The sequence below is a fragment of the Abramis brama genome (assembly GCF_963993115.1).
Source record: "Abramis brama genome assembly, chromosome: 17".
NCBI classification, from domain to species: Eukaryota; Metazoa; Chordata; class Actinopteri; order Cypriniformes; family Leuciscidae; genus Abramis; species Abramis brama.
This window is the reverse complement of record NC_139979.1, coordinates 20,902,045-20,925,563: the sequence shown is the minus strand read 5'-3', so window position 1 is coordinate 20,925,563 and position 23,519 is coordinate 20,902,045. Positions and strand designations below refer to the sequence as shown.

General features: G+C 38.4%; 1 protein-coding gene across 1 annotated transcript; it reads left to right on the top strand.

The window, feature by feature from the left end:
* The first annotated feature begins 6,552 nt into the window (after positions 1 to 6,552).
* Positions 6,553 to 11,516, top strand: crabp2a (cellular retinoic acid binding protein 2, a). Its single transcript, XM_084089805.1, has 4 exons — positions 6,553 to 6,932; positions 9,488 to 9,666; positions 9,968 to 10,084; positions 10,198 to 11,516. The coding sequence occupies exons 1-4, from the start codon at positions 6,851 to 6,853 to the stop codon at positions 10,246 to 10,248; spliced, it is 429 nt and encodes a 142-aa protein (XP_083945931.1). The 5' UTR covers positions 6,553 to 6,850; the 3' UTR covers positions 10,249 to 11,516.
* Positions 11,517 to 23,519: the final 12,003 nt, after the last annotated feature.

The window sequence follows — 23,519 nt, the reverse complement described above, 5'->3', positions numbered from 1 at the left end:
AACTCAGGTCAACTGCCTGTTTTATTGGCATTAGTGGCCAAAAATGTTTTAGCTATAAGGTCCTATGATTCAAACACTCTTTACCACTACTGTAGGTTATTGAACATCCCTGTTTGTTCTTTCTGCATTGTTCTAATATAAAAAAGGCTTTCAATCTGACTTTTAACCTTCAGACTAAAACCAACAGGGAAAAATAAACACGAAACAAATGCTTTGGCACAGAAAGCGGCTAACCTGGATGCCTGGTGGGTAAGGAACAAGCCTTTTCATTTCAAGTGCCAGTTGTAACGCACACACTTACCGCAGCCTCAGATGACTGAGGTTTGTTGAGGTAAAAGAGTTCATTTTATGCAGCATTTTGGATCACATTTAACAAACAAAACTGGAGAACATTCACTCTGGTATGTTGGATTCTGAAATGCCCCTTTTCAGAACAAGGGGAAGAAACAGCCTGATAGTAATTGGTGTCATAGGACACCAAGATCAAAGGTCGGGTCAAGTTCAGTGCTTGAGTGGCTGTGGTTTGCAAGAAGTGTGACCAAGAAGAAGGTGAACAACATTAACAAGACAATCAGCGTGTGTGTTTGAGCTGAGAGTTTTATTCAGATGGAAACAGGATGGAGAACCAAAGACAGTAGGAAGTGATTTAAAAGATAAGAAGCCAGCCAGTAACGTGTAGACGAATGTTTGGCTATTGCCAGTCCGAGACTGATTTGACTGTAGGATAGAAACTTAATGATTAGAGGGAGAGAGAGGATGTGTGTGTGTGTGTGTGTGTGTGTAAGAGAGACAGAATAAAGGAGGAGGGAAGGGGGAGATGGAAAGTGGAACAGTTTGATAATGAGCAAAGGGTGGACTGAGAGAGAATGAACAACACATGGTGTGGAAAAAAGGGAGGAACATGATGTAGTATATAGAAGGAGAAAAAAAGTAACAGCTTGATTGAAGAAATCATGCGGTTCATGTTAAATTTCAGTTGGTATTAATGGATATACTGTAAGAGGTAATGAGTCAAAGTAAATTAAATAGTCAGACATGATCTACTTCTTCACCCAAATTCATTTAGCTTCATCCACACTATAAATCGGCCCTTTATCGGATGCATGTGTGAGTGTTTGTGTGAGCAACGAAAGAGAATTATAAAAAATTACCATTTTTAATGCTGATGACGTATAAGTTAAGAAAGAAAAGAAAATAATATGTATATATTTTTTTTAAATCTTTAAAATTAAATCTTTCAAGATATAATGAATGTTGAAGTTGTTGTGGAGTGCATAACATTATAACATTTTACAACCTGAACTAACCTTGTCTTGACATAAAAAGTGAAAATGAAGTGAAAATTTAAATTTTAAGGGAGCTACTGATCTTTACACAAAACTAAGAGGTTCTCAGGGGTCTCCACTTTGATTGCATTATTTTTTGCATATTGGTTGGACGACTTAATATTAAATAAATTATATATATATATATATATATATATATATATATATATATATATATGGTACACACACAATTATATTGTATGTTATTATATAATTATATTGTAATTATATACAATTTAGAGAAAAATGTTTTCCCTTTAAGAATTGTTTTCCCTTATTATTATGTAAGGACAATTATTTCACCCAGACATTTTTTATACTTTATGCCCTTTCAAAAATATCAAAATTAATTTTAATGCAAAAATGTAAGATATGTTCATCGTAGAAGGTGTTTCCAAGTATTTGAATGTGAATAGCCTTTTTAATGTATTTATGAATAAATGAATTGGACAAAAACATATGAGCATCACTGACCTATTTGTCAGTCAGTATGTGTGTGTGTGTGTGTGCAGGTTTGGCTACACTTGTGAGAGTCAAATGTTCTCACAAACAGTGAAATAAGTCGAGAATCAACTTGTGTGGACTTTTGAAGTGGTCTTCACTACTTGAAAGGCTGTTTAGCTTTCAAACCAATAATGTTGACAGGACGGCGTGAGGTTTTTAGGGTTTTGGAAACACCGTATAAAAATCATTGTGTCTGTATGATGCCTTTTATAACATAATGAAACCAACATACAGTATGAGTTTGGCGTCATGGATGAGAGAAGGTGCATTTGCATGTGGTGTTCCAGGCGTAAGCATGTAAACCGATGTGCTGGTGGCATGTGTTTGGGGTTATGTGAGTCCCCGGAGTGAGTATCACTTACCCTGCTGAGCTCTTGGCAAGACGAGTGAAAAGCAGAAAGAGAGAGAGGAAGAGAGGGAGGGAAAGTGAGAGAAATGTAAAATGAAACCCTAATTCCTCTTTCAAAGCGCACAGAAATATTTATGCCCTCATTGCCAGGCACCTCTCCTTATTCCCTTCAACTCTCTCTCTCTATCTCTCTCTCTCTCTCTGTCTTATTTGTCTCTCATCCCTTTCTCCATCTTTGTCATTCCCTGTTGGGCTTTGATCTCTTTCTCTCACATATTCTTTCCTCTTTTCACCAGGCCAGAACAAAGTAATAAAAAATGACCTAAGCACAAAAGAACAAAGATAAGTAGGTGGGAATGACAACGGGTAAGGCGAAGAGGGGGGAAAGGGGGATGAGAATAGAAAAGAAGAGCGTGAGGGTGTTCGGTGTCAAGGGCCACCCAGGACAGGCAAGATATTATAAATGTTAACCAGGAAAGAACAATTGAAATGCTTTGCTAATTTCCCATTTCACCTGTTTTCAAATCACCAGTTTGTCCTTAGGTCAAAGTGTGTTTCCTATGCAAGAATGCTTTTATCTTTGAACTTTTTTTTTGATGGTGGGCACAACCCACTAAGTGTCTTGACTGGGGTATTTATATACCGTTGATAAATCTTCTTTCTACCTTACAGGCCTGCAGCTAACAAGTCATTTACAAAGCAGAGACAGCAGTGGATGCCATAGAGGGGAGATTAGAACAGCGATAAGATGACAAATAGCTCCATTGATATGAGAGTGTAATGACTATCGTCTGTGTTGTTGTACGAAGAGGAGCATGTGTGGACATGAAGCTATTGTGTGAACACAATCGGCAAGGTGTGTGATGTGTGACGCATCGCCTCGCGCTATCTCTGTCAAGTGCTTGTAATACAAGCGTCGCACTTTGTACACATTCAGTGAGCGACCCCAGCGCTACATTCCTCTCTGTGAAAGGGAGAAGTAAGTCCTACAATAAGAAACAACGTTGTGTGGGGATGTTTAAAACTAATAATCGTAAAACTGACGTGTGGGGGGCTGTGAGTAGAAAGTATTTTGAAGCGTGCGATTGAGTGATTCGGTGTTGCCAGATCTCGCAAGAAAAAGCAGTTTGGTTTATGAATCAGGAAAGGTAAATTGCTTAAATTCACCGATCAAAATAGAATTTGAAAAAAATTACATAAAATAAAATATAGTTTATTAAAGCTAGGCTAAATTGTGACAAATAATACAAATATATTTTTTTAATAATTAAAAATAATTATCCTTTTATATATATATATAAAAAAAAAACTAAAATATTTTACAAATACAAATGGACACTTAAAGGTAGGGTAGGCAATTTTCGGAGAGGCTAGCAATAGCGAGCTAGCTTTGAAAGCATAAGATCCCACCCTCCCTTCAGAGCGTCTCCAAAGCTCCAGAGCTCCTTCAAAACACATGAACGTATACAGCAGGGAGCAAACAAAAGCGTCACGAGAAACGGGGTTAACTACCTCATGTCTCAAAGCACATAACATTACAATAATAATTAACATAAATTACTGAAAGATCACTGACCTGTACCACCTGACAGCTGCAGATTAATTTCAGCGTTGATAGTGTTGCCACTGAAACGCATAATTTCAAGTCACGAACCGCTCCGAGTTTAACGTCACTCTTCCCAATTACAGTAGGTAGTAAAGCTATGTTAACACTTCTCATTTACTTTGAATGGGTGAAGTCATGCTTTGCTGAACTGAATTGTGGGTTCCACTGCGTCCCACTGGCATTGCTCATGGCAAAAGTTTAACAAATTTAAACTTTTCAAGCGCCAATGCGGGCGTCAGCCAATCAGATCGCCTATGCAAATACCCTAGTGCAGACGCTAACCAATTGTGTTCACGCAAGACCGGAAAAGTAATGTGATTGGCTGTTGTCACTATGGCGGTCGGGTCAGCACCAAGCTTCAGGCACGCCCTCCGTCAAGCGTCGATGCCCCGTGTGAATGCAGCGTTATGCCGTGAACGCAGTATAAGCTGGTTGTTTTGGTTCAGGAGGAACTGTAAAAGGTGGCTGCTGTTTCGGTTGCGGTGCTCAGTGACTGAAGTCTGTCTAACTCTGCATAGCATGAAACTCGCTGATGACGTGTGATGTCTGGGCGAGCAGGGTGCGCGGAGTTATGGAAATACATACGTTGACAGGCAGGAACGAATGGGATGATTGGACGAACATTGTATGGTCCTATGCCTTCCACAGATGATATGTAATACATATAATTTAGATAGACCACTTAACTTAGTTATTGCTATCAGGAAGTGAAGAGACTTTCAACCAGCATAACAAAAAAAATTCTGGAACAAATCACTATACCCTGCCTTTAATTAATTAGCCTATAAAAGTATTTATTAATTATTAATAAATAATTCTATACATCTATGGTGACATACTGGCATTGCATATACTCAGAGTGCATGGCCTGAATAGTATGGGGTCTTGGGGATATTGGAAAGCTGCTATCATACTTTATTGTCAAACATACATCAGCAATCCCTCTAAACGTTACTGTAAATAAGACCAACAACTGACCCGCGATTGTCCAGTTTTTGTGAAAAAAAAAAAAAAAAAACATCAAACTCGTTTATAATAAGAAGACATGGCAACACTGGAGTGACTGCAAAACGCGAGCAGTCCATTCTGTCACCCGGGTTACCCGCACATTAAAATCTGCAGTTTGCTGTGGCTCGGAAGACCATCCATCAAAAGTAAATGGTTAACGGCTTCTTTGTACGACTCACATTCATCATCCAGTCTCTATGGCGCACGTCTTCATTAGAGACCCAAACTTCGCCTCTCCACCTTTTACCAAGCCCCTACCCCCCATATGCTCAGCTCTTTTCTTCCGGGAAACAGCAGGGGTGAGGGGGAGACTATAAAGACCCTCGGGGACACTGCTGCAACCTCCTGGCCTCTGCCAGGTCACCTTTTGTGCCTGCGTAATTCTCTTCCCTCGCGTTCTCTTGCTCCCGTCAGGATCTCTGGAATTTCCACCTCCTTCAGAGGACCCTCCATGTCTCCCTCAGCCCCAAACGGGGAAGACGGTAACCACAACGGAGGCAGATCCAGTTACAGGAGCTTTGAGTGTGCGTTGATTTAGATAACCGCGGGAATGGACAAGAGGGACTGAACTTGACAGAGCTCTGTTTTAACAATCAGTCTGACAAATTGCCCTGTATGTTTATGCTCATATGTGTGTCCTACTTGTACACAGCTTGTCTGCCACAGAGAGAGACATCTGTACACTACATTCTATATGTTCATTGGGATGTCTCTTGTTGAATGTTTATTCTATTCTATTCTATTCTGTTCTATTCTATTCTATTCTGGGCCTACAGTTTATATGATAGTATTATTATTATTAATATTGAATGGAAAACAAACACGCCAATAAAGTAGGCTAGAAATAGCAGGGAGGGCTTAACAACACCACCAATAATTTCGTCTATTACGTCAGTGGGTCCCAAATTTCACCAATATTTTTATATATTATATATTTTTGATATTTTGTAGTCTATATAACATATTTGTATAAGTAAATCCCCATTTTATTTATTTTATTCATTACGTTGTCACCTTTTATTTTGTGTGTTTCCCTATATGGAGTGCAACTAAAACTTAAAAATAAAAATAAAAAAATAATAAAAAAATAATAATGAATAAGATAAAGAATGTAAAGAAAGTTTAGTTAAATAAATATATAACGTTAGATAACAACAAATGATAACAAGTTATATAATTTAAAAAATAAAAATAAAATAAAAAGTAAATTACTAAATTAATTCATCTAACAGTACAATGCTATAATGATTAGGGCAAAGTTAATAGAAACTAAATATTTTCCAAATAATATTTAGACATAATATTTTTTTTCACAGTATAAATTTATAGGCTATAGAGGCCTTTTAAATCTTAGGATGGGGGACCCTCGCACGATTCGAAGATGAAGTGGGTCAGGTGGGTCCGCGGCATCTAAAAGATTGAAATAGATCCTTTGGCACGATTGTGAATAGCCTATGCCAGTAAAATAGGAATAAAAATAAAGTTTTAGCAATAATTTTCAATGTACAGTAATAAACAAAGTCGTATTCATTTAAATATTTAAGAAAAATGTGCAAATAAATAAATAGGCTGCATAAAAATGAGCTCTAATGGGCGTTTTCAAGTGCGCACATGTTTTCAGCGGGGCGTGGTGTGGGCGGGACAAGATCATCTCGAAGTATCATTGGCGCCTTGATTTGACAGTGCAAATAGAGGGTGGGGTTTCTCAAAAAAGGGGTGTGTGCGCTCACAGATTAAGCGTGATAACTGGCCCGAATTTTAGGTTCAACCTATTCACCACAAGCCATAACGTTTGCAAGAACTGAATGAAAGTCTTAGACGGGTAGTAAAAGGCACCGATTGACATCTTCAGTTTATCTAGTCAACGGCGGAAGACAGAGAGAGCAATAGAAGGATAGAGGAAGGAGAAAAATCATTTTAACTTTAGCAGTAGGAACACTGCTTTCAGAATCAAAGTTGCAGGTACTTTTAGAGGGTGTCAGGATCAAGGACAGTCACTCAGCCACACACCAGAGAGAATAATAGTGGGATACACTCTAAGGCTCGACAGAACGCACGATGGATCGCAAAATCCCCGATTTTGCTGGTACCTGGAAAATGAAAAGCTCAGAGAACTTCGAGGAGCTTCTCAAAGCACTGGGTAAGTGTTTATCATGATGCCGGCGAGCGCGCAGAGAGAGAGAGAGAGAGAGAGAGCGCGCAAACCCTATATGGATTGCGCTACAGAACACATCATTACCTCTTTTGTGAATGCAAACCGCTTTAATATTTATCCCGTAAAACTAGGCCTACCAGTATCTGTTTTTATGCAACTAGTTATTACTTATTTAATACGTATTATTTAGGCTATATACTAATTATACTCCAACTGTAGTGCGTTATTAGAAACAAATAGGCCTAGCCTAAATATTATTAGACACTATTAATTTTGTAATAGTTTTAATAAAACTAGTCAGGTTAAAAGCAATTGGCATTAGATTTGACAGTGCTGAGCTTATTTCACTTAATTTCCTTGAGCAATATGATACTGTCCTGACTGGTGCTTTAAAGATCCATTTGCTGTCCTTTGCGTTTTTGTGCAGGATAGAAAAACACCTCGCGCTCTCAATTTGTGGGTGCGTAAATTGCATATGTGTGTTTGGAAAAGTCGGTTCACTTGCTGTATTTCTCGGCCAACTCGGAAAATTCTTGTTTAAATGCTTACTGTACCATTGCTCAAGCCAGAATCCAAGTTTGTCTGTGGGTTCCCAAAATTTGACTAACGTCCGATTTAATGAGGGCACCCCTCTTCAACAGTCTGTGCCGAACAAAAGAAGCAGATTGCCTAAGAAGGGAGAGTGGGTCACCATTCAAAAGAATGATGAAATGAAGCAGACAGGTTAAAGAGGGCGGAGAAGGAGCACAATAGAGAGGGAGTCCTGCTGTTTCTGACATGGGAACATGATGTATTACCAGTATATGAATACGAAAAACTGCAGGAGATGAGATCTGCAGCCACACGAACTTCTGAGGACAAATGTCATCGAATATGCATGGAATGTGGAATGAACTTTGCAACTTGTTTTAATGTTTTGCAGACACACATAACTCTTAAATTCACACGCAGTAAAATTCTTTTTCAACACACAAATGTTCCTGTGCACAGCTGGGCCCGACCTGTCGCCACACCCTGTCATCCTCATCTTCATCCCTCTATTCTGAAATGCTTCCTTTGACCTTTAACCTATGACACTGACCCTGACCGTCTGACTCCTGGCATATTTTCTCGGTTAGTTGTGGAGTTTGAAACAGGGCTTGATCTGACAGGAGTCAGTCTAACTTTATTAGCTAATGTTTTTTTTGTTTTTTTTTACAAGGTTTTGCCTGCTTCAGTAAATTGTAAATAGGTTTAGATGTATGTTTTCTTGTGTTTATCACACAAATTGTATGTGAATGTGTGTGTGTGTGTGTAAATGGATTCTGCTAAAAGTCATTGGAGTAATTGACAATGTGTTTCCACGTCTCTGCCTGAATGTGTGTCTAAATTTTGGCCTCCATCTTGTCTGCCTTCATGTGTATATATTTACCCTTGGTGACAGGTGGGAATGTGTGTGAGGTGAGTAGTGTGAAATTCTACTCGATGCACAGAGGGACACACACACACACACACACACACACACACACACACAGAGAGAGAGAGAGAGAGAGAGAGAGAGAGAGAGAGAGAGAGAGACTGGCCTCTTTATATCTAGCTGTCTTTTCCCACACTTGAATACCCCTTTTCTATGTCTTTGTTGCCTTTCTTGCTTCTTTTTCTTCTCTTGTCAGTAATCTTGCCCTCCCTCAACTGTGCCATGCTTCTTTTTTTTTTCATTGTTGCCTCTGCCCTTCCCTACTTCCACACTGCGCTCTATCCATTTCCTGTCAGGAAGGTTTAATAGATTACAGCATCCCCTGTGGCTGGTTGAATAACTTCCCCCTTTCAATGAGTTCACCCACCTACACACACACACACACACACACACACACACACACACAGCAAGAGTGAGCATTCTCCAAAAAACGTACCAAATATTCAGCTTTTTTCTTGGTTATAGTTTCTTTAAAGGGATAGTTCACCCAAAAATGAAAATTCTGTCATAATTTACTCACCCTCAAGTTGTTCCAAACCTGTACGAGTTTCTTTCTTCTACTAAACACAAAAGAAGATATTTTAAAGAGGATGGGAAAAAAATACTATGGAAGTCAATGGGGTCCCTCAGCTGTTTGGTTACCGACATTCTTTAAAATATCTTCTTTTGTGTTCAGCAAAAGAAAGAAATTCTTTCTGGGTATTGGTGACTATTAAATTGGTATATTAATTAAATTGGTATTAAATTTGTTGTGATTATAGAATATCAGGCCATCTTTATATGTTAACATCATTGAAAGACTATGTACGGGTAGTACTGTGTGGATTACCATGCTTTTTAATTTTCATTTTTATGGGCATCTGACCTCACCTTGTCAAATAGCTTTCCCAATATATGCGGGATTATATCAGGTGATGTCATCAGACATTGTCAGCAGAGAGCGCAGATGTATGGAGCACGGCCAGTCTTAATAACATCGCTCTCAAAAACTCTATAAATGAAGACTTTCCCACAGCTTTTTTGGACGTCAGAGTACTCGCTGTTCTTCAAGAGATTGTTCTGATGTGCATGTGTGTTTTGTCAGGTGTGAACGTGATGCTGCGTAAGATTGCGGTCGCAGCAGCGTCAAAGCCATCCGTGGAGATTACGCAGGACGGAGAGACACTTTCAATCAAGACCTCCACCTCTGTGAGGACCACCCATGTCACCTTCACAGTTGGACAGGAGTTTAATGAGGCCACTGTGGATGGACGTCCCTGCACGGTATATACACACCCATATAAAAACACTTAGAACGTCATCCTACATTTGTCGATCTGTGTTTTCCTATTCCAAAATGTTTTAAAAAAACAAGAACCATATGAAAGGTCTGTGTTTGTAATCTGATGTGGACTCAATCACACCCTCCATCTCAGAGGAGCTATCAAACTCAACACACACCCTTTCTCTGGAACTCACATTCTCAATCGTTCCGTCTCTCTTTTACAGTCACACATTAAAACAGACCAAAGAAAAGACCGAAAAAATCTACCTTTACATATTTGTCTGTCTCTGTTTCTCTCAGAGCTTTCCTTGCTGGGAAACAGACAGCAAAATTAGCTGTGAACAGACTTTGCAGAAGGGTGAGGGTCCAAAAACCTCATGGACCAGGGAGATAACCAACGACGGCGAACTGATTCTGGTAAGATTCATTCCTGTTATTATGTGTTATCCTTGTGATTCTTACACACACATTGGTCTTCGATCATATTTTTCCTTTTAATAGTCTTTTTTCCTGTTTTTTTTTTTTTGCAGACAATGACCGCAGATGATGTGGTGTGCACAAGAGTTTATATCAGAGAGTGAAAGTATGAGGAAAAAGGAAGACTATCCATCCAGATCACTCTCTTTCCTCATTAACCACTGACTGTGATTTTATATCATCTATTTCCTTTCTCCCTCATCTCTTCTTTCATGCTTTTTTTGTTGACAGTGTATTTGAATAATACATGACAGAGCCATGCAAATAATTGATGCGAGGTTCCAGAAATCCAAGCAAAGATTGTTTTTTTAACTGGGCCCTGATTGGTCATTTAACAAATACATCATTTGGGCTCAAAAGCACTTTTGAGGGTTGGTCTGCACATAGATGAAGACCTGGATAACTAAAGCTTGAAAATCAGCCTTTGGTAAGACAGTAAAAATCTCAGAAAAGGTGCAGTCATATTTATCATAAATCGCAGAACTTTCACAAACAAAATCCACGCGATTGAGAATTTCGCAAGAGGGTGGAAGATTTCCCCATTCAGTTTTCGCAACGGATTCAACTGACAGCGTTAACCAACATAAATGACTTGTGTGAGCTATGCTTCATACATCACCACACTGATGGCAATAGACAATGGACTTTTCTTTTGCCTGCAAAATTTCGTGAATGTAACCGTACCTTAAGAATGTACATCAATGTACGATATTCCCTCGGAACATGTTATGTCTGTAGTTTAGTCCATCAGTTTTTTTTGTTTTTTTTCAGTTGACCTTTTGCTTAGCTCCGTCTTAAAATGTTACTGACCAATCCTAACTTACCAACTGTTGCAGGCCTCCATTTTCTCAGACAGGCTTTTACTCTCTAACTCTATGGAGAATCTGTGTTTGGATAGCTTTTAAATTGAATTTTATGGTTTGATTCAGTTAATTGTGAGAAGTGTATGCCTTCATTCTGATTTGCTGTGGCCAAAGTTTACACGTTACAGCATAATTTAACAATTTGTTTAAAGAAAAATGGCTGATAAAATGCTTTTCCAACTTCAAGTCATTCCAGCCCAAGAAAGGACGATATTCAATCTATTAAAATCCTGCCGTTCAAGGAAATCTCCAGTTCATTCCTATGTGAAGTTCTGTAAATCTTGTCTGAATTAGCAACAGTTCCAAAGGGGGCGGAGCTAAGCAAATGGTCAATTGTGATTAGAAACCCCTGAATCTTCAATCCCAACCTACTCTTTTCCTCTTTATTTTTGTATATATTTTAATAAAAGCTGAATCTGAATTTTCATCCAATTTTTATTTTTATGTATAAACAATTTCAGCAATCATTACTTATTTCTGTGCATGGACAATAAAGGTTACTGCCGAGAGTATGTGTCTTTCTGCCATTCAGTAGCATTTATCCACACAGAAGCTTAGTGGTGGTTCCATGATGCCAATGGAATGAATGTTCGTTGATTTTATTTTAAAATAAGAAGAAATTAAAGAAATCACATTGAACTTTATAACAAACCCTCACTCTTTCTCACTCTCTTTTCTCACTCAGACATACTGCTGGGTTCACATCTTATTTTAGTATTTCTGCCAGCTGGCTGTAACTAGAATAACTTGTCTGTCCCTCTCCACCCCTTCGTCTCTCCCTGATTTTTCCATCTCAGTCTTTCTTTCTCATCATTATCACACTGTCTCTGGTTCCTGTCTTTCAGCTCTCTGTTTTGCAAGACTAATCACTGTTCAAATGAATGGAATGCAAATGTATTGTAATGGAAAAATGGATGGAAAACCCACACAACAAGTCATCAAAGAAATTTCTCCAGAAACCTAATCTAAAACATTAACATTTCCATTTTGCCATGCCGGAAAGCATAGGATGTGTTGGCCAAGGGTCATTTATTGGAAACTAGATTAGCCAAAGGGATAAAGCTGTTAAATAAAATAGATCCAGGCAAAGAAGGATTCTGAGCAGGAAATGCCAGTCGGATTACAAAGTGAAGATGATTAACGGCAGATGTGCTTTACAAGGAGCAGAATCATAAGAGGGAATAGAAACTCAGGGTCAAAAAATTAATGAGGACCAACAAACACCCATATGTATACTGTACATATATATCTATAATACACAGTACACCCATTCAGGGCAGTTAAGAACAGAAATATTAAAATATTAATAAACGTAATCAAGTGTATTCACACTTACAAAGAAAAACAAAGGTAGGAATGGAGGTGATGGTGGAATGTGGAGAGGTTTAGGGGTGATGCCTGCAGCTGTACTTGGTTACTGTGTGACCCTAATAAAACCAACCCCTCTCTACCTCCTGCCCCTATAAAAGACCCCAAATAACTGGCTCTCTTTCCTCCTTTATTACCCCCTGGGGCAGTAAAAGGCAGCTGTCTCTCTCCTCTCGAAAACCACCCGCACATTTGCACACATATGAAACCAAACATGCACATTCTTCAGAACCTTCACATGTGCCATCAAACACTTTGGACACTGTGAGCACAGACCATAAAACCGCACACATATACACACTCACACATGCGAGTGCCCACAGCCAGTGATTGGCCCTAATGTACCAGAAACACTCGCATATTTGGTCATTAACTTCAAAGGAACACAAGCAGATAGTCTAACAACTCATAAACACACACACACACACGCTGATTTTGCCCAGCTATGTGCAGGGCAGGTAAATCTGGAATAACAATCTTGTCCCAACATCTATTCGGTTTGCTCTGGATTTGGCTGGCAGGCAATTTGACAATCAGATAAGCATTTATGCAGCAGAAAACACACACACACACACACAAAGTTACTGTTGCAACTAGTGAAGTGATGTGAAGGCCAAGTATGGCAAACCATACTCAGAATTTGTCCTCTGCATTTAACCCATAGTGCACACACAATGAATACACACACTCACTGCAAACCGTGAACACACACCTGGAGCAGTGGGCATTCACTGCGGCGCCTGGGGAGCAATTGGGTGTTAGGTGCCTTGCTCAAGGGCACCTCAGTCGTTTTCTGCCGGTATTAAGAATAGAACCCACAAACTTCAGGATACAAGTCCAACTCCAACCATTAGGCCACAACTGCCCCAAAATGACGTCCAGCATGCCATTACTCAATAGTGAAGTGACTATTTTCAAAGACATCCAAAAGCAGACTTCCAATTCTAACATTCAGCAAGTTCTCAAGACAATTTTCATATTTTGCAAGTAAAATCTGAAACAGCAGTAACTCATTGTCCAGTAGTCAGGGCACTGATCAGGGAGTCGGCCATTTTAAGGGCTGTTTCAATTCCAGTGGACTAAAACGTTTGCTCCCTAAAAAGTCTCACAATGCACTGGGAAAACCAGGAAGCATCGATGATAGTGACATTGTACAATGAGGATGTTGTCATGTCACCATCAGTGCGTAATGATTCACGACCTAGGAGCTAAGGAGCTGAATGAGACACACCATATGAAAATCTATCAAATTAAAAAGAAAAAGTCATTATTAAATAAAAAAAAAATCATTATTTCCAAAAAAAAAAACAATTGTGTGTGTGTGATGATTTATATAAGTTTTTTTTTAACATTTACATTTGTGGCGTCATATACCACACTAAACAATTTTGCCCCAAATAAAGTTTTTAAGAAATATTTTGAACATTTTGTTCTAAAAAAAAGGCCATGTTAAATTTTCAGCAGCCATTAGTTCAGTCTTGACATGTTTCACATGATCTTTCGTAAATCATTCTAATATGCAGATTTGGTGCTCATGAAACATTTCTTGTTATTATCAGGGTTGAATTTGTGTTTTTTTTCTTTCTTTTTTTTTTATAACAGAAAGTTCAAAAGAACAGCATTTATTTGAAATAAAACATTTTGTCAAACTGTACAAGTTTTTACCGACACTTTTAATAAATGTATTGCATCCTTGCTGAATAAAAGCATTAGTTTCTTTAAAACAATATTAAATTCATAAAATCTTACTGACTCCAAATTCAAATAGGCCTACATATATTTTCATGAAAGATTAAACAAACCCGATGTTGTTAGTAACAGCTGAAAAAAATCACTCTAATCTCTCATACCATTTAAATGGACTTGTAAAAAAATGTGTGTGTGGCATAGACAAACCATGGGATGTGAGCTTGTGATACTCAAACTATGAGCTGGCTGTCATACAAAGTCAGATCTTAATCTCAGTTGTTGAAAGATAACAGATATATCAGATCCGTGTTAAATCTGACAGCACTGTGTGATTTGGATCAGATTTATGCATGTAAATATATGGACAGACGGCTTGGTATGATAATATTTTGTGCCCTGCAGCAAAGACTGCACAGGACACTGTGAAAGATAGAAAGATTTATATGACTGTAAGTGTGTATGGTTGTGGATATGCAGGCAGAAACAATTTGTCAAGGACACTGAGTGGCAACAGAGAGGAAAACTGAAGCGGAGGGTGTGTGTGCAGAAACTGTGTGGGCACAGAGTTTTCCAAGCATGACATGTACAAGCGTGTGTGTGTGTGTGTGTGTGTGTGTGTGTGTGTGTGTGAAACAGTTAACAGTAAGAAACGGCTAAGTAAGAGACAGAACACGCCAAAAGGCCCTGTGGGCTTAATACAAAGCAACTATTGTCACCTTACAACCGATTGGTGGATCACAGCTGGCCCTGATCCATGAACCTCGAGGGCAGTCTGCGACATACTTATGCACACACACAAAAGTAAACAGGGTTAAGGTCGTATCAAATATGTTTTTCACACCCGTCACGCTACGCATTTTGCTTGCAAACTACCAAAGAGGCAATTCATACACAACTATACACACATGCACTTGGGCATTTACTTCCAGCCGAAAAAGACAAACAGTCTAAAACATTTCTCACAGTGGTGCCGACTCAAAGTGAGCTGGTGGTGAGGATTCCAAGATTCCAGACGTGCGGAAAGAGTGAGTCCCACACTGAGGTGTGGAGAGCAGAATCACACGGAAACAGTCACATCTCGTGCCCAGGCTTCTAGGTCAACTGTCAGTTTAAAGGAATATTCTGGGTTCAGGACGAGTTTAGATCAATCGACAGCATTTCTGGTGTAATATTGATGTTGAAGCTTCACAGTTGTGCTTTTAAATCCTAAAATGTATATATAAATCCCTATTCACTTCCATTGCAAGTGACTCACTGTATAACCTCATTGAGTCAAAATTACTTTTGGTTAGTTATTAACATTATGCTGCAAATGCTGTCGACTGAGCTTAAAGGAATAGTTCACTTAAAAATTGAAAATCCTTTCATCATTTACTCACCCTCAAGTTGTTTCAAACCCGTTATAATTTCTTTCTTCTGCTGAACATAAAGGAAGATCTTTTGAAGAATGTAGGTAACCAAACAGTTTATGTACCAGATTGACTTCCACAGTATTGTTTTCCTATTTTGAAGTGAACTATTCCTTTAAGCTGTGTTGAACCTAAAATATTTCTTTAGGCCTCTGGCTCATATGGATATAGAGATTGAAGAGTAGTTTGGCAAAGTGTCCCTTTTGCAACACAATTTAAAGAGAGCATACTCTTAAAATAGGATCAGATCCCTTGCAGTATTTTCAGCGAGAATAACATATAGGGAAAATTACAGATGCCCGAAAGGGTAGATGAGATCAGCAGACATTACTAAAAGATCACAGCATTGACCCCAGTGACTCACTGTGGTTTTTATAGGGTAAGATATCATTACATGGAGCTCAACGCATGAAGGGGAAGAGTGCAGACAATAATAAGGTGACATTTAGGCTACGTTTACACAGTCAGTATTTGGGGCTGATATCAATTTTTAATTTTAAGAGAGAGTCTTAAACTGTCCCATTCACTCAACAGCTTTCATACAGCATTTGACTACGAGGTGAATCACAACAAACTTTAATTGAACCAAAAAAGTTTTTGAAAATCGGACAAAAAGACTGTGTAGCTACTTAATGGCTTTAGTGAGGCAAAGAACTACAATCCCATTAAGCACTGCGTATAGCATAATCTTATTAAAAACGATGGAGAAATGTACTCAAAACTACTCATTTACAAATGTTGAATATGTGTATAAAAACAAAGTTTGTAAGTTTGTTGCAAAATATGCATATCTATACAAACATTTCAGCATTTTGAGAGCGTAGGGTGATCGACTTGATTACGTCATTTGCAGTGCTTCATGGAGTGGGCGGAGCTAAAGAGCTATTTTGGAGTGTTGCTTTTTTTTACTCTGATTGGTGTCATTTTCTGTACAGCAGGCACGTGCACAGGTAAGGCTCAACCCTGTGCTCAACCCTCTGACTGACACATGTGGGAACTGAGAGAGGTCTAGCATTTGCCATCTAGTCATAGCCAATGTATAGCCTACACTTAAATAGCCTGTGCATAAGGTAGCATTTCATCTTTTATAAAATGAGATTTTGGCCAAATGTATTTTACAACAGGAAAAACTGAGCGCCCATATAGCTACAACAAACTAGTTTGTAACCTGTTAATGAAAATGTAATATGATGCCGGCTCCGTTTTAATGACGGACAAAATGCACATTTGCACACATTCGCTGGTCAAAACCATCAAAATCATAAGCACAGGTTCGCCCCCGCGCTGTTTCGTACTGGAACTTTAACTTACACAAAGCGACTGCGTGAGTGATCCTCCCCAGCAAACACGTTTAAGTTGTGACAACGTCTGTGACACGTTGCATTTCTGCGTCGCTGTCTACGTGCTCGTAACATTGTAACAACGTAGAATTGTAAGACGCGACAGGGCCGTAGCAACGTTGTTGCGCGGCAACTGAGAAACGACGTTCTGACAAAAAAAAAAAAATAATGTTTATGCTAGATAGGCCTATAGATATCCCCCATTTAGCATTTTATGTTTTGAGGTTAATTTTTAATTAGATGTTAGATAATTATATACTTTTTAAATATTGTTTATCCTTATTACTGAATGGGGCTCAGTAATCAGTAAATTAGCCTAATTATAATCAACACATACCTACAAGTGTACACTTTGAAGAGTAAAAATGACAGAAGGTTACGTTAATTCAACTTTATTATATGGTAATCAAATTGCACTTCCAAAAGTCATACATTTTGTGAATAAAGAAAAAAAACCTAATAAATGAATATACAAATTTCTTTTAAGTATAATAAATAAAACATAAAGAGCAAAGATCAGAACATTTAATGAACAAAACCGGGTTCTGTACATGGCAGACAGGGGAGAGTCGAAAGCCGGGCGATAAAGTTCGGTAACCGGAATCAGTCCAGGAAACATCCACAAACCCGAGGAGCAAAGAAACGAATGAGACTAAATAGCAGACAAATCAAATGAAAAACTAAACAGTGCGAGCGAGATTCGTCAGATTAGAAAATGAAGTTGTAGGTTGTGTTTGAATAATTACGTATCTTATTTAGCTGAAGTAAATTAAACACAATACTCATGTATCCTTACTCGATGAAGACCGAGACAATACAATGAACCCAACGGGCGGTTGAAATTTAAAAGGCTGATTTTCGCGCTTCAGGGCAGTGACGAGTAGGCCTACATAATGATGTCCAGTGGTTGTCAAGACACCAGAGGCACAACCTTAAGCAATCATGGCCCTGAACAGTGGTTTAATGTCAACATTGTGACAACGCTGTAGCAACCTTCACCATAGCAACCTTTTGGCCATGTTGTTAGAAGGTTGGGTATGTTGTGCCAACCTTCTGTGTTTGCTGGGTCGTCTAGGTAACATATATTTGTAAGAAATTTCTTCTTTGATTTATGATTGCTGATACACTTAATTTATTAACCTTTTATCATGTTATGGTACCGGTAATAACATTAAAGCTGCAGTCCGCAGTTTTTCCTCTTTGTCGCCATCTCTGTTCGAAATCAGCAATTGCAGTTATTCGCGGAATTATCAACTTTACGTGGGTTGTGCCTCGGCATGGCACAGCGCGGATGAATCCGATGTTTTGAGGAGAATATGCGGTCAATCACCGCGTTGGTGGTGTGGATACTGTCATTTGCAATCACAGATTCTACTTTTTGGAAGTATGACCAACATAAGAATTTTCACCGGAAAATGTCGTCTGAAGTGAACATCCACTTTTGTTCTGACCAACTAAGGGAAAAAAGCATTGCAGTAAATCACGCTGATTGAATCTAACGATCGCTTTTAATATCACGTCAAACCGTGCAAATTATACTTTGCTCTCAAATTGTTAATGTTAACAACATCAGCATTGCTTGACTACATTTAATGCCCTTCCGATATTTATCCTTGTTTTCGCACGGGCCGCTTACAGTCTCTTTTTTTCTCCGAAGTCCGAAGTCTTTCGCGGTTTGGGTGAATCTCCAGTTGTCACTGGTGATTGTCGTTTGAACCTTTCTGGATCCGCCATCAAATTGATAAGTTTAATTATATCAAGTGCTGTGAGAAAAGGCTATAAATCTCCACCTCCAACATCCTCACACGCAATATAGCCAACTAGCCGAGACACCTTCTTTATGTGTACAGATGTGACATAATGACGTAATGACGCAAAGACATGCTTGAATTTCCCGCAGAAATCCACCAGTACCACTGGAATTAAAACATTATTACAAGCTTAACATTTTGAATAGAGCTAAGGCAAGCAGATAGTTTTGAACACTGGCTGGTTATGTACTTGCTCAAAAAAATATTTTGGATAATTTTTAACCCAAAAAAGCTACGGACTGCAGCTTTAAATTATGGTTAATTCAAGGCTGTTAATGTGCATGTATTCGATATCTAGCTATTTTTTGAATCTATAGTATGCTATACTCTCCGCTCGTCTTCACATGTATAAATGTAGTAAAATATGTTTTTTTAAGGGCTTTAGCCCTTTAGGTGTAAAAAACAACAACAACAAAAACGGTATATTTATATTATTATTATGGTTGTTATTAATAGTGAATAAATCTAAAGCTTTTGAGACTATTATTTTGTGTTATTGAATTTGTCATGAAGATGTGACCATTTTTTCCTGTACAGCATCATGGGTAAAGTAGTTTTTCACCAGGAATTCCACTGTTTAAAAAAATAAGCTGAAATAATGCAGGCTCATGACTTCAGCAGAAGCAAATACCATCTATTAACAACCTAGTAGCTCACAGTAGGTCTGTATTTAAAGGTTTATAAGTTCTCATTAAAAATCTATATTTCTTATGGAGAAAATTAATAGAGTTTTTACATCCGGAACACAGCTGTTGCACTCTATACCATCTAAGTCATGCGTAAACCACAGATACTGACAGGAACAACTCTGGTGGAACACCTGACTGGATCTAAAACTTTAAGATGACACACATCTCCATCTTTGTATGTTAGTGAAACCACACTTGAAAGCACGCAACACACACAAGGCTAGTTGTCAATTACGGTTGTGTTCAAACAGCAGGGGTTCGCTGTAAATATGGTTGCGAGTCCTACAAATTCACAGGTTACAGAATGCAGCTGTCATTCTCATAAATAGCCAAACTGTACATGAACTTATAGTCTTTTCTTCCCTATTTGTTCCAAGTGAAACAGCTTCACAAACAAGAAAAAATGTAGAGCGGTACTTGATTTTGTCCATTTGGGAATTGATTGGATCATCAGATCGTTGTATTTACTTTTTACTGTGATCTCATGCGATTGACAGGGTGTCCCGCCCTCACGCCGAAAAACACGTCATCAAAGAAGAGAAGAGATTGCAAGAGGGAGGGGAAGATATTTTGAATAAAGATTATGAGGGCATGTGAATTTAATTTAAAAAAAGTATGTGCACTGATAAATAATTCATAATAAATACTGCAATATTACATTAAAGAAACATAAATTGTCAGTTTTGAATTCATGGTGACTTTAATTGTATTTAGCACTGAAATATAGGACTGACAACTGAATGCTTAAAGTTGAACATGGCTTTTTTTCTCTCTCTTTCTTCATCACTCACATACTGTACTGAATGGAGTCCCAGGTTTCATGCAATGCTGTATGGTATCTGTGGGAAGCCACATTGCTAGTAACAGCAGGCATCAGGCATCTACCGCTGAGTTTTGATTAGTTCAGAGAACTGAGGCAGAAGACAAGAAACGGTCAAAATCTGTTCCTTTGTTAAGAGTATGTTTTGGCCTCAATGCTCACTCTTTAATGGCAAGAGAGTGTGTACTTGGAGAAGATGTGAACACCCAGTTAATTTTTTTTATTTTTTTATTACATAAGTGTGAGTCAGAAGGAAAATCCTGCTAGTCCAGTTAATAACCATTGATTTGAATTGTAGCTTTTGCATGTACATGACTAGTGTTTGTGGGTACTTGTGTCCATGGTGGCATCACGGTGACATCACTTTTGTTTTAAGACCAGATTCCTTTACCTCCCCAAAATGTGACAGTATTAAATATGAGCTTTTAATGCAATTATCTTTTTTTCTCCAAACATGGTCTATTTCACATTAATCACAAGCTGTTAGCATGACACCCCCACCCCCACCCCCCACCCCCACCCCCACCCCCACCCCCCGCGCTCTCTCTCTCTCTCTCTCTCTCTCTCTGTGTGTGTGTGTGTGTGTGTTTGTGAGAGAGAGAGAGAGAGAGAGAGAGAGAGATGGGGGGGGATAACAGCAAGACATTTCATTTGATTCCACTCCCACATAACTGTTACCTGTGTGAAATTTCTTAAGGTGACAAGCAGTGCACCACATTCCCACAGGTGAATTACACAATATTCTGCGGTTACAAATATTAAAATTTGTTGTGAAAATTAACACCCTTGGTAACGCTCATAGCTGCCAACTTTTCAGTTTTGCTCATGTTACAATGTTTATATGGTACTGGTAAGCTACGTTTTTTTTATATTATTGCTTGAAACAAATTTCACGATTTCAATTCAGTTCTTGTGATTTGATTTAATATTGACTCATTTTTAATAAAAATTAGGTACACAAGATAGGCGTTAATTTTTCTCAAGAAAAAAAAAAATCTCATCTAATGCTGTAAACATACAGAGAGCCCTATCAGCTGGTAGTATTATTTAAGGTTAAAAATAACTCAAATTAAATATAATGTGTTTTTTTTATTATAATAACAACTTTATTTAACGATATATGTAAAAATATAATAAATATGTAATATAGTACACATATTTAGCAAAATACTCTCTATAGCTCTTTTTTTCTAGCCAACTAATGTGCTATATAGCATATTATAAATGGCTTTCCTGAGGTAAATGTTATGTGACATAATTGTTCTCCAGCTGTTTTATTGACCCTTTCCGCAGTTGAAAAACACTGATTGATCGATATTATGTATGATGAATATACATTTCGGTAAGTTGTACTGTTTCTTTCAGAAAAAACGACATTTATCTGAAAAGTGTTTCAACTGTTCCGGCTCTCCCCTACTGTTTCTTTCAACATTGTTCATTCGTGTTTATTTACTAGCTAGAGATGATCGGTTCACGTGCCGCTAGGGATCTGTCACGTAACATTTACAAACGCCAAAACGGTATTTATTGTTTGAATTTCGTAATAAAATTGACAGAATCTGAGAGCTTAGTTTTTTTTTTTATATCATAACTAACCTGCTCTGTCTAGTCTGTCGGTCTCCATGTCCTCTTTGCTTTGCGATTTTTCTGTGCGTGAGAAAATGGATGTGTGGCGTGCCGCGTGAGAGCGTGTGAAAAGTGTCAATTGCGTGAGTCTCACGGTGAATGCGTGAGAGTTGGCAGCTCTGAACGCTCCATGCTGAAGGAAGACTGAAGGAAATCATCACTCGTAACATACAATTACTTAAAGGGATAGTTCACCCTGCTGAACACAAAAGAAGATATTTTGAAGAATGTTTGTAACCAGTTGTGGGGCACCATTGATTTACATAGTATGGGGAAAAATACTATGGAAGTCATTGTGTCCCACAACTGTTTGGTTGCCAACATTCTTCAAAATATCTTCTTTTGTGTTCAGCAGAACAAATAAATGTATACGGGGTTGGAACAACTTGAGGGTGAGTAAATGATGACAGAATTTTCAGTTTTTAGTGACCTATACCTTTAACGCCGGTGGGCTCAGATGGAAAACTGCTAAATAGCGCCATCTCGAGGATTCTTGCTGAAAATGTTAGAAGAAACTAAATTGTTTCAAATGTGTTACTCTGTTGCCATCTGCTGGATGAATATTGCAGGTGCATGACTGAAATTCACTTCAAAGCACTTGAGTGCAAGGTAGCAGGCAAAAAAGAGCACATAATAATGCAAAAAATGTTGGTATGAAATATGATTGAAACGTTCATTCACAGTCAGTTGTTAGTCAATAACTGCACCTTTTCAAACATTAGAGTAGCTACTTTGTTTACTTAAGAGACAACAACATTGTCAGTTAATAGCCTATTAAAGTTGAAATATGACACATGAAGTGTAAAGAAAACAAAGAAAAAATTAAGTTTTCAAAAAGGTCAGATTTCGTTGTTCATTATTTTTCAATTAAGCTTTAATTTTGTCTAGATATGCAATATATATATATATATATATATATATATATTAGGGGTGTGACGAGATCTCGTGTTACGAGATCTCGCGAGATTAAAACGCGACGAGATTTCTCGTCGAGGTGAAACTTTGTCTCGTGAGTTGTTGTGATGTGAGGGTGAAATTAGTATTGAAGATGCCCCTGCCACTTTTAAATCATTTGTGTGCCGGGCCAATCACACACACACTCCGCGCACAACACACACACGCTCACTCGCGCGCGCGCGCGCACACACACACTGTTGCTCGCACTCTCACTCACTCGCGCACACTCACTCTCGCACACACTCAACCCGTCGTGACTCGTGGAGGACCGTTAAAATGAAACATGCTAGTCTTTCTGTCGTGATGTCCTGAAGCATCGCAGACGCGTAGGTTGTCGCCCACTATGACACATACGAAATTAAACGATCGAATCTTGCGTCCCGACGCCCGTTGTCCTTTACGAATCTCCACGAAACGGATCGTGCCAAAATCGCGCTAAAATAGTGTAATCTGAACCAGGCAGGTAATAAACATTTGACCTATCACGCAAATAACCTATTAAAGCACTAAGACATGGGAACAGTATAGCTAACATTCACATAATCCAAGTCATATTATCGCACATCACAGCTTTTCCTCATATCGTGCAGCCCTAGTTACTGCCCAAAGGTCTCAACTGCTGCCAGAAATCGTCGACATGCTTATATTCTTGAAAAAGAACATGACCATAATAATCTTAGTCTGTTCTGTGTAGTTAATTTATCTCTTTTTCATGCTTGAAGAAAAAAATTGTCTCTGTTTGAACTTGGTAGTTTTGAGAGAGCAGTACTTTGATTATGGATATACACTTACTGTTTGCATTT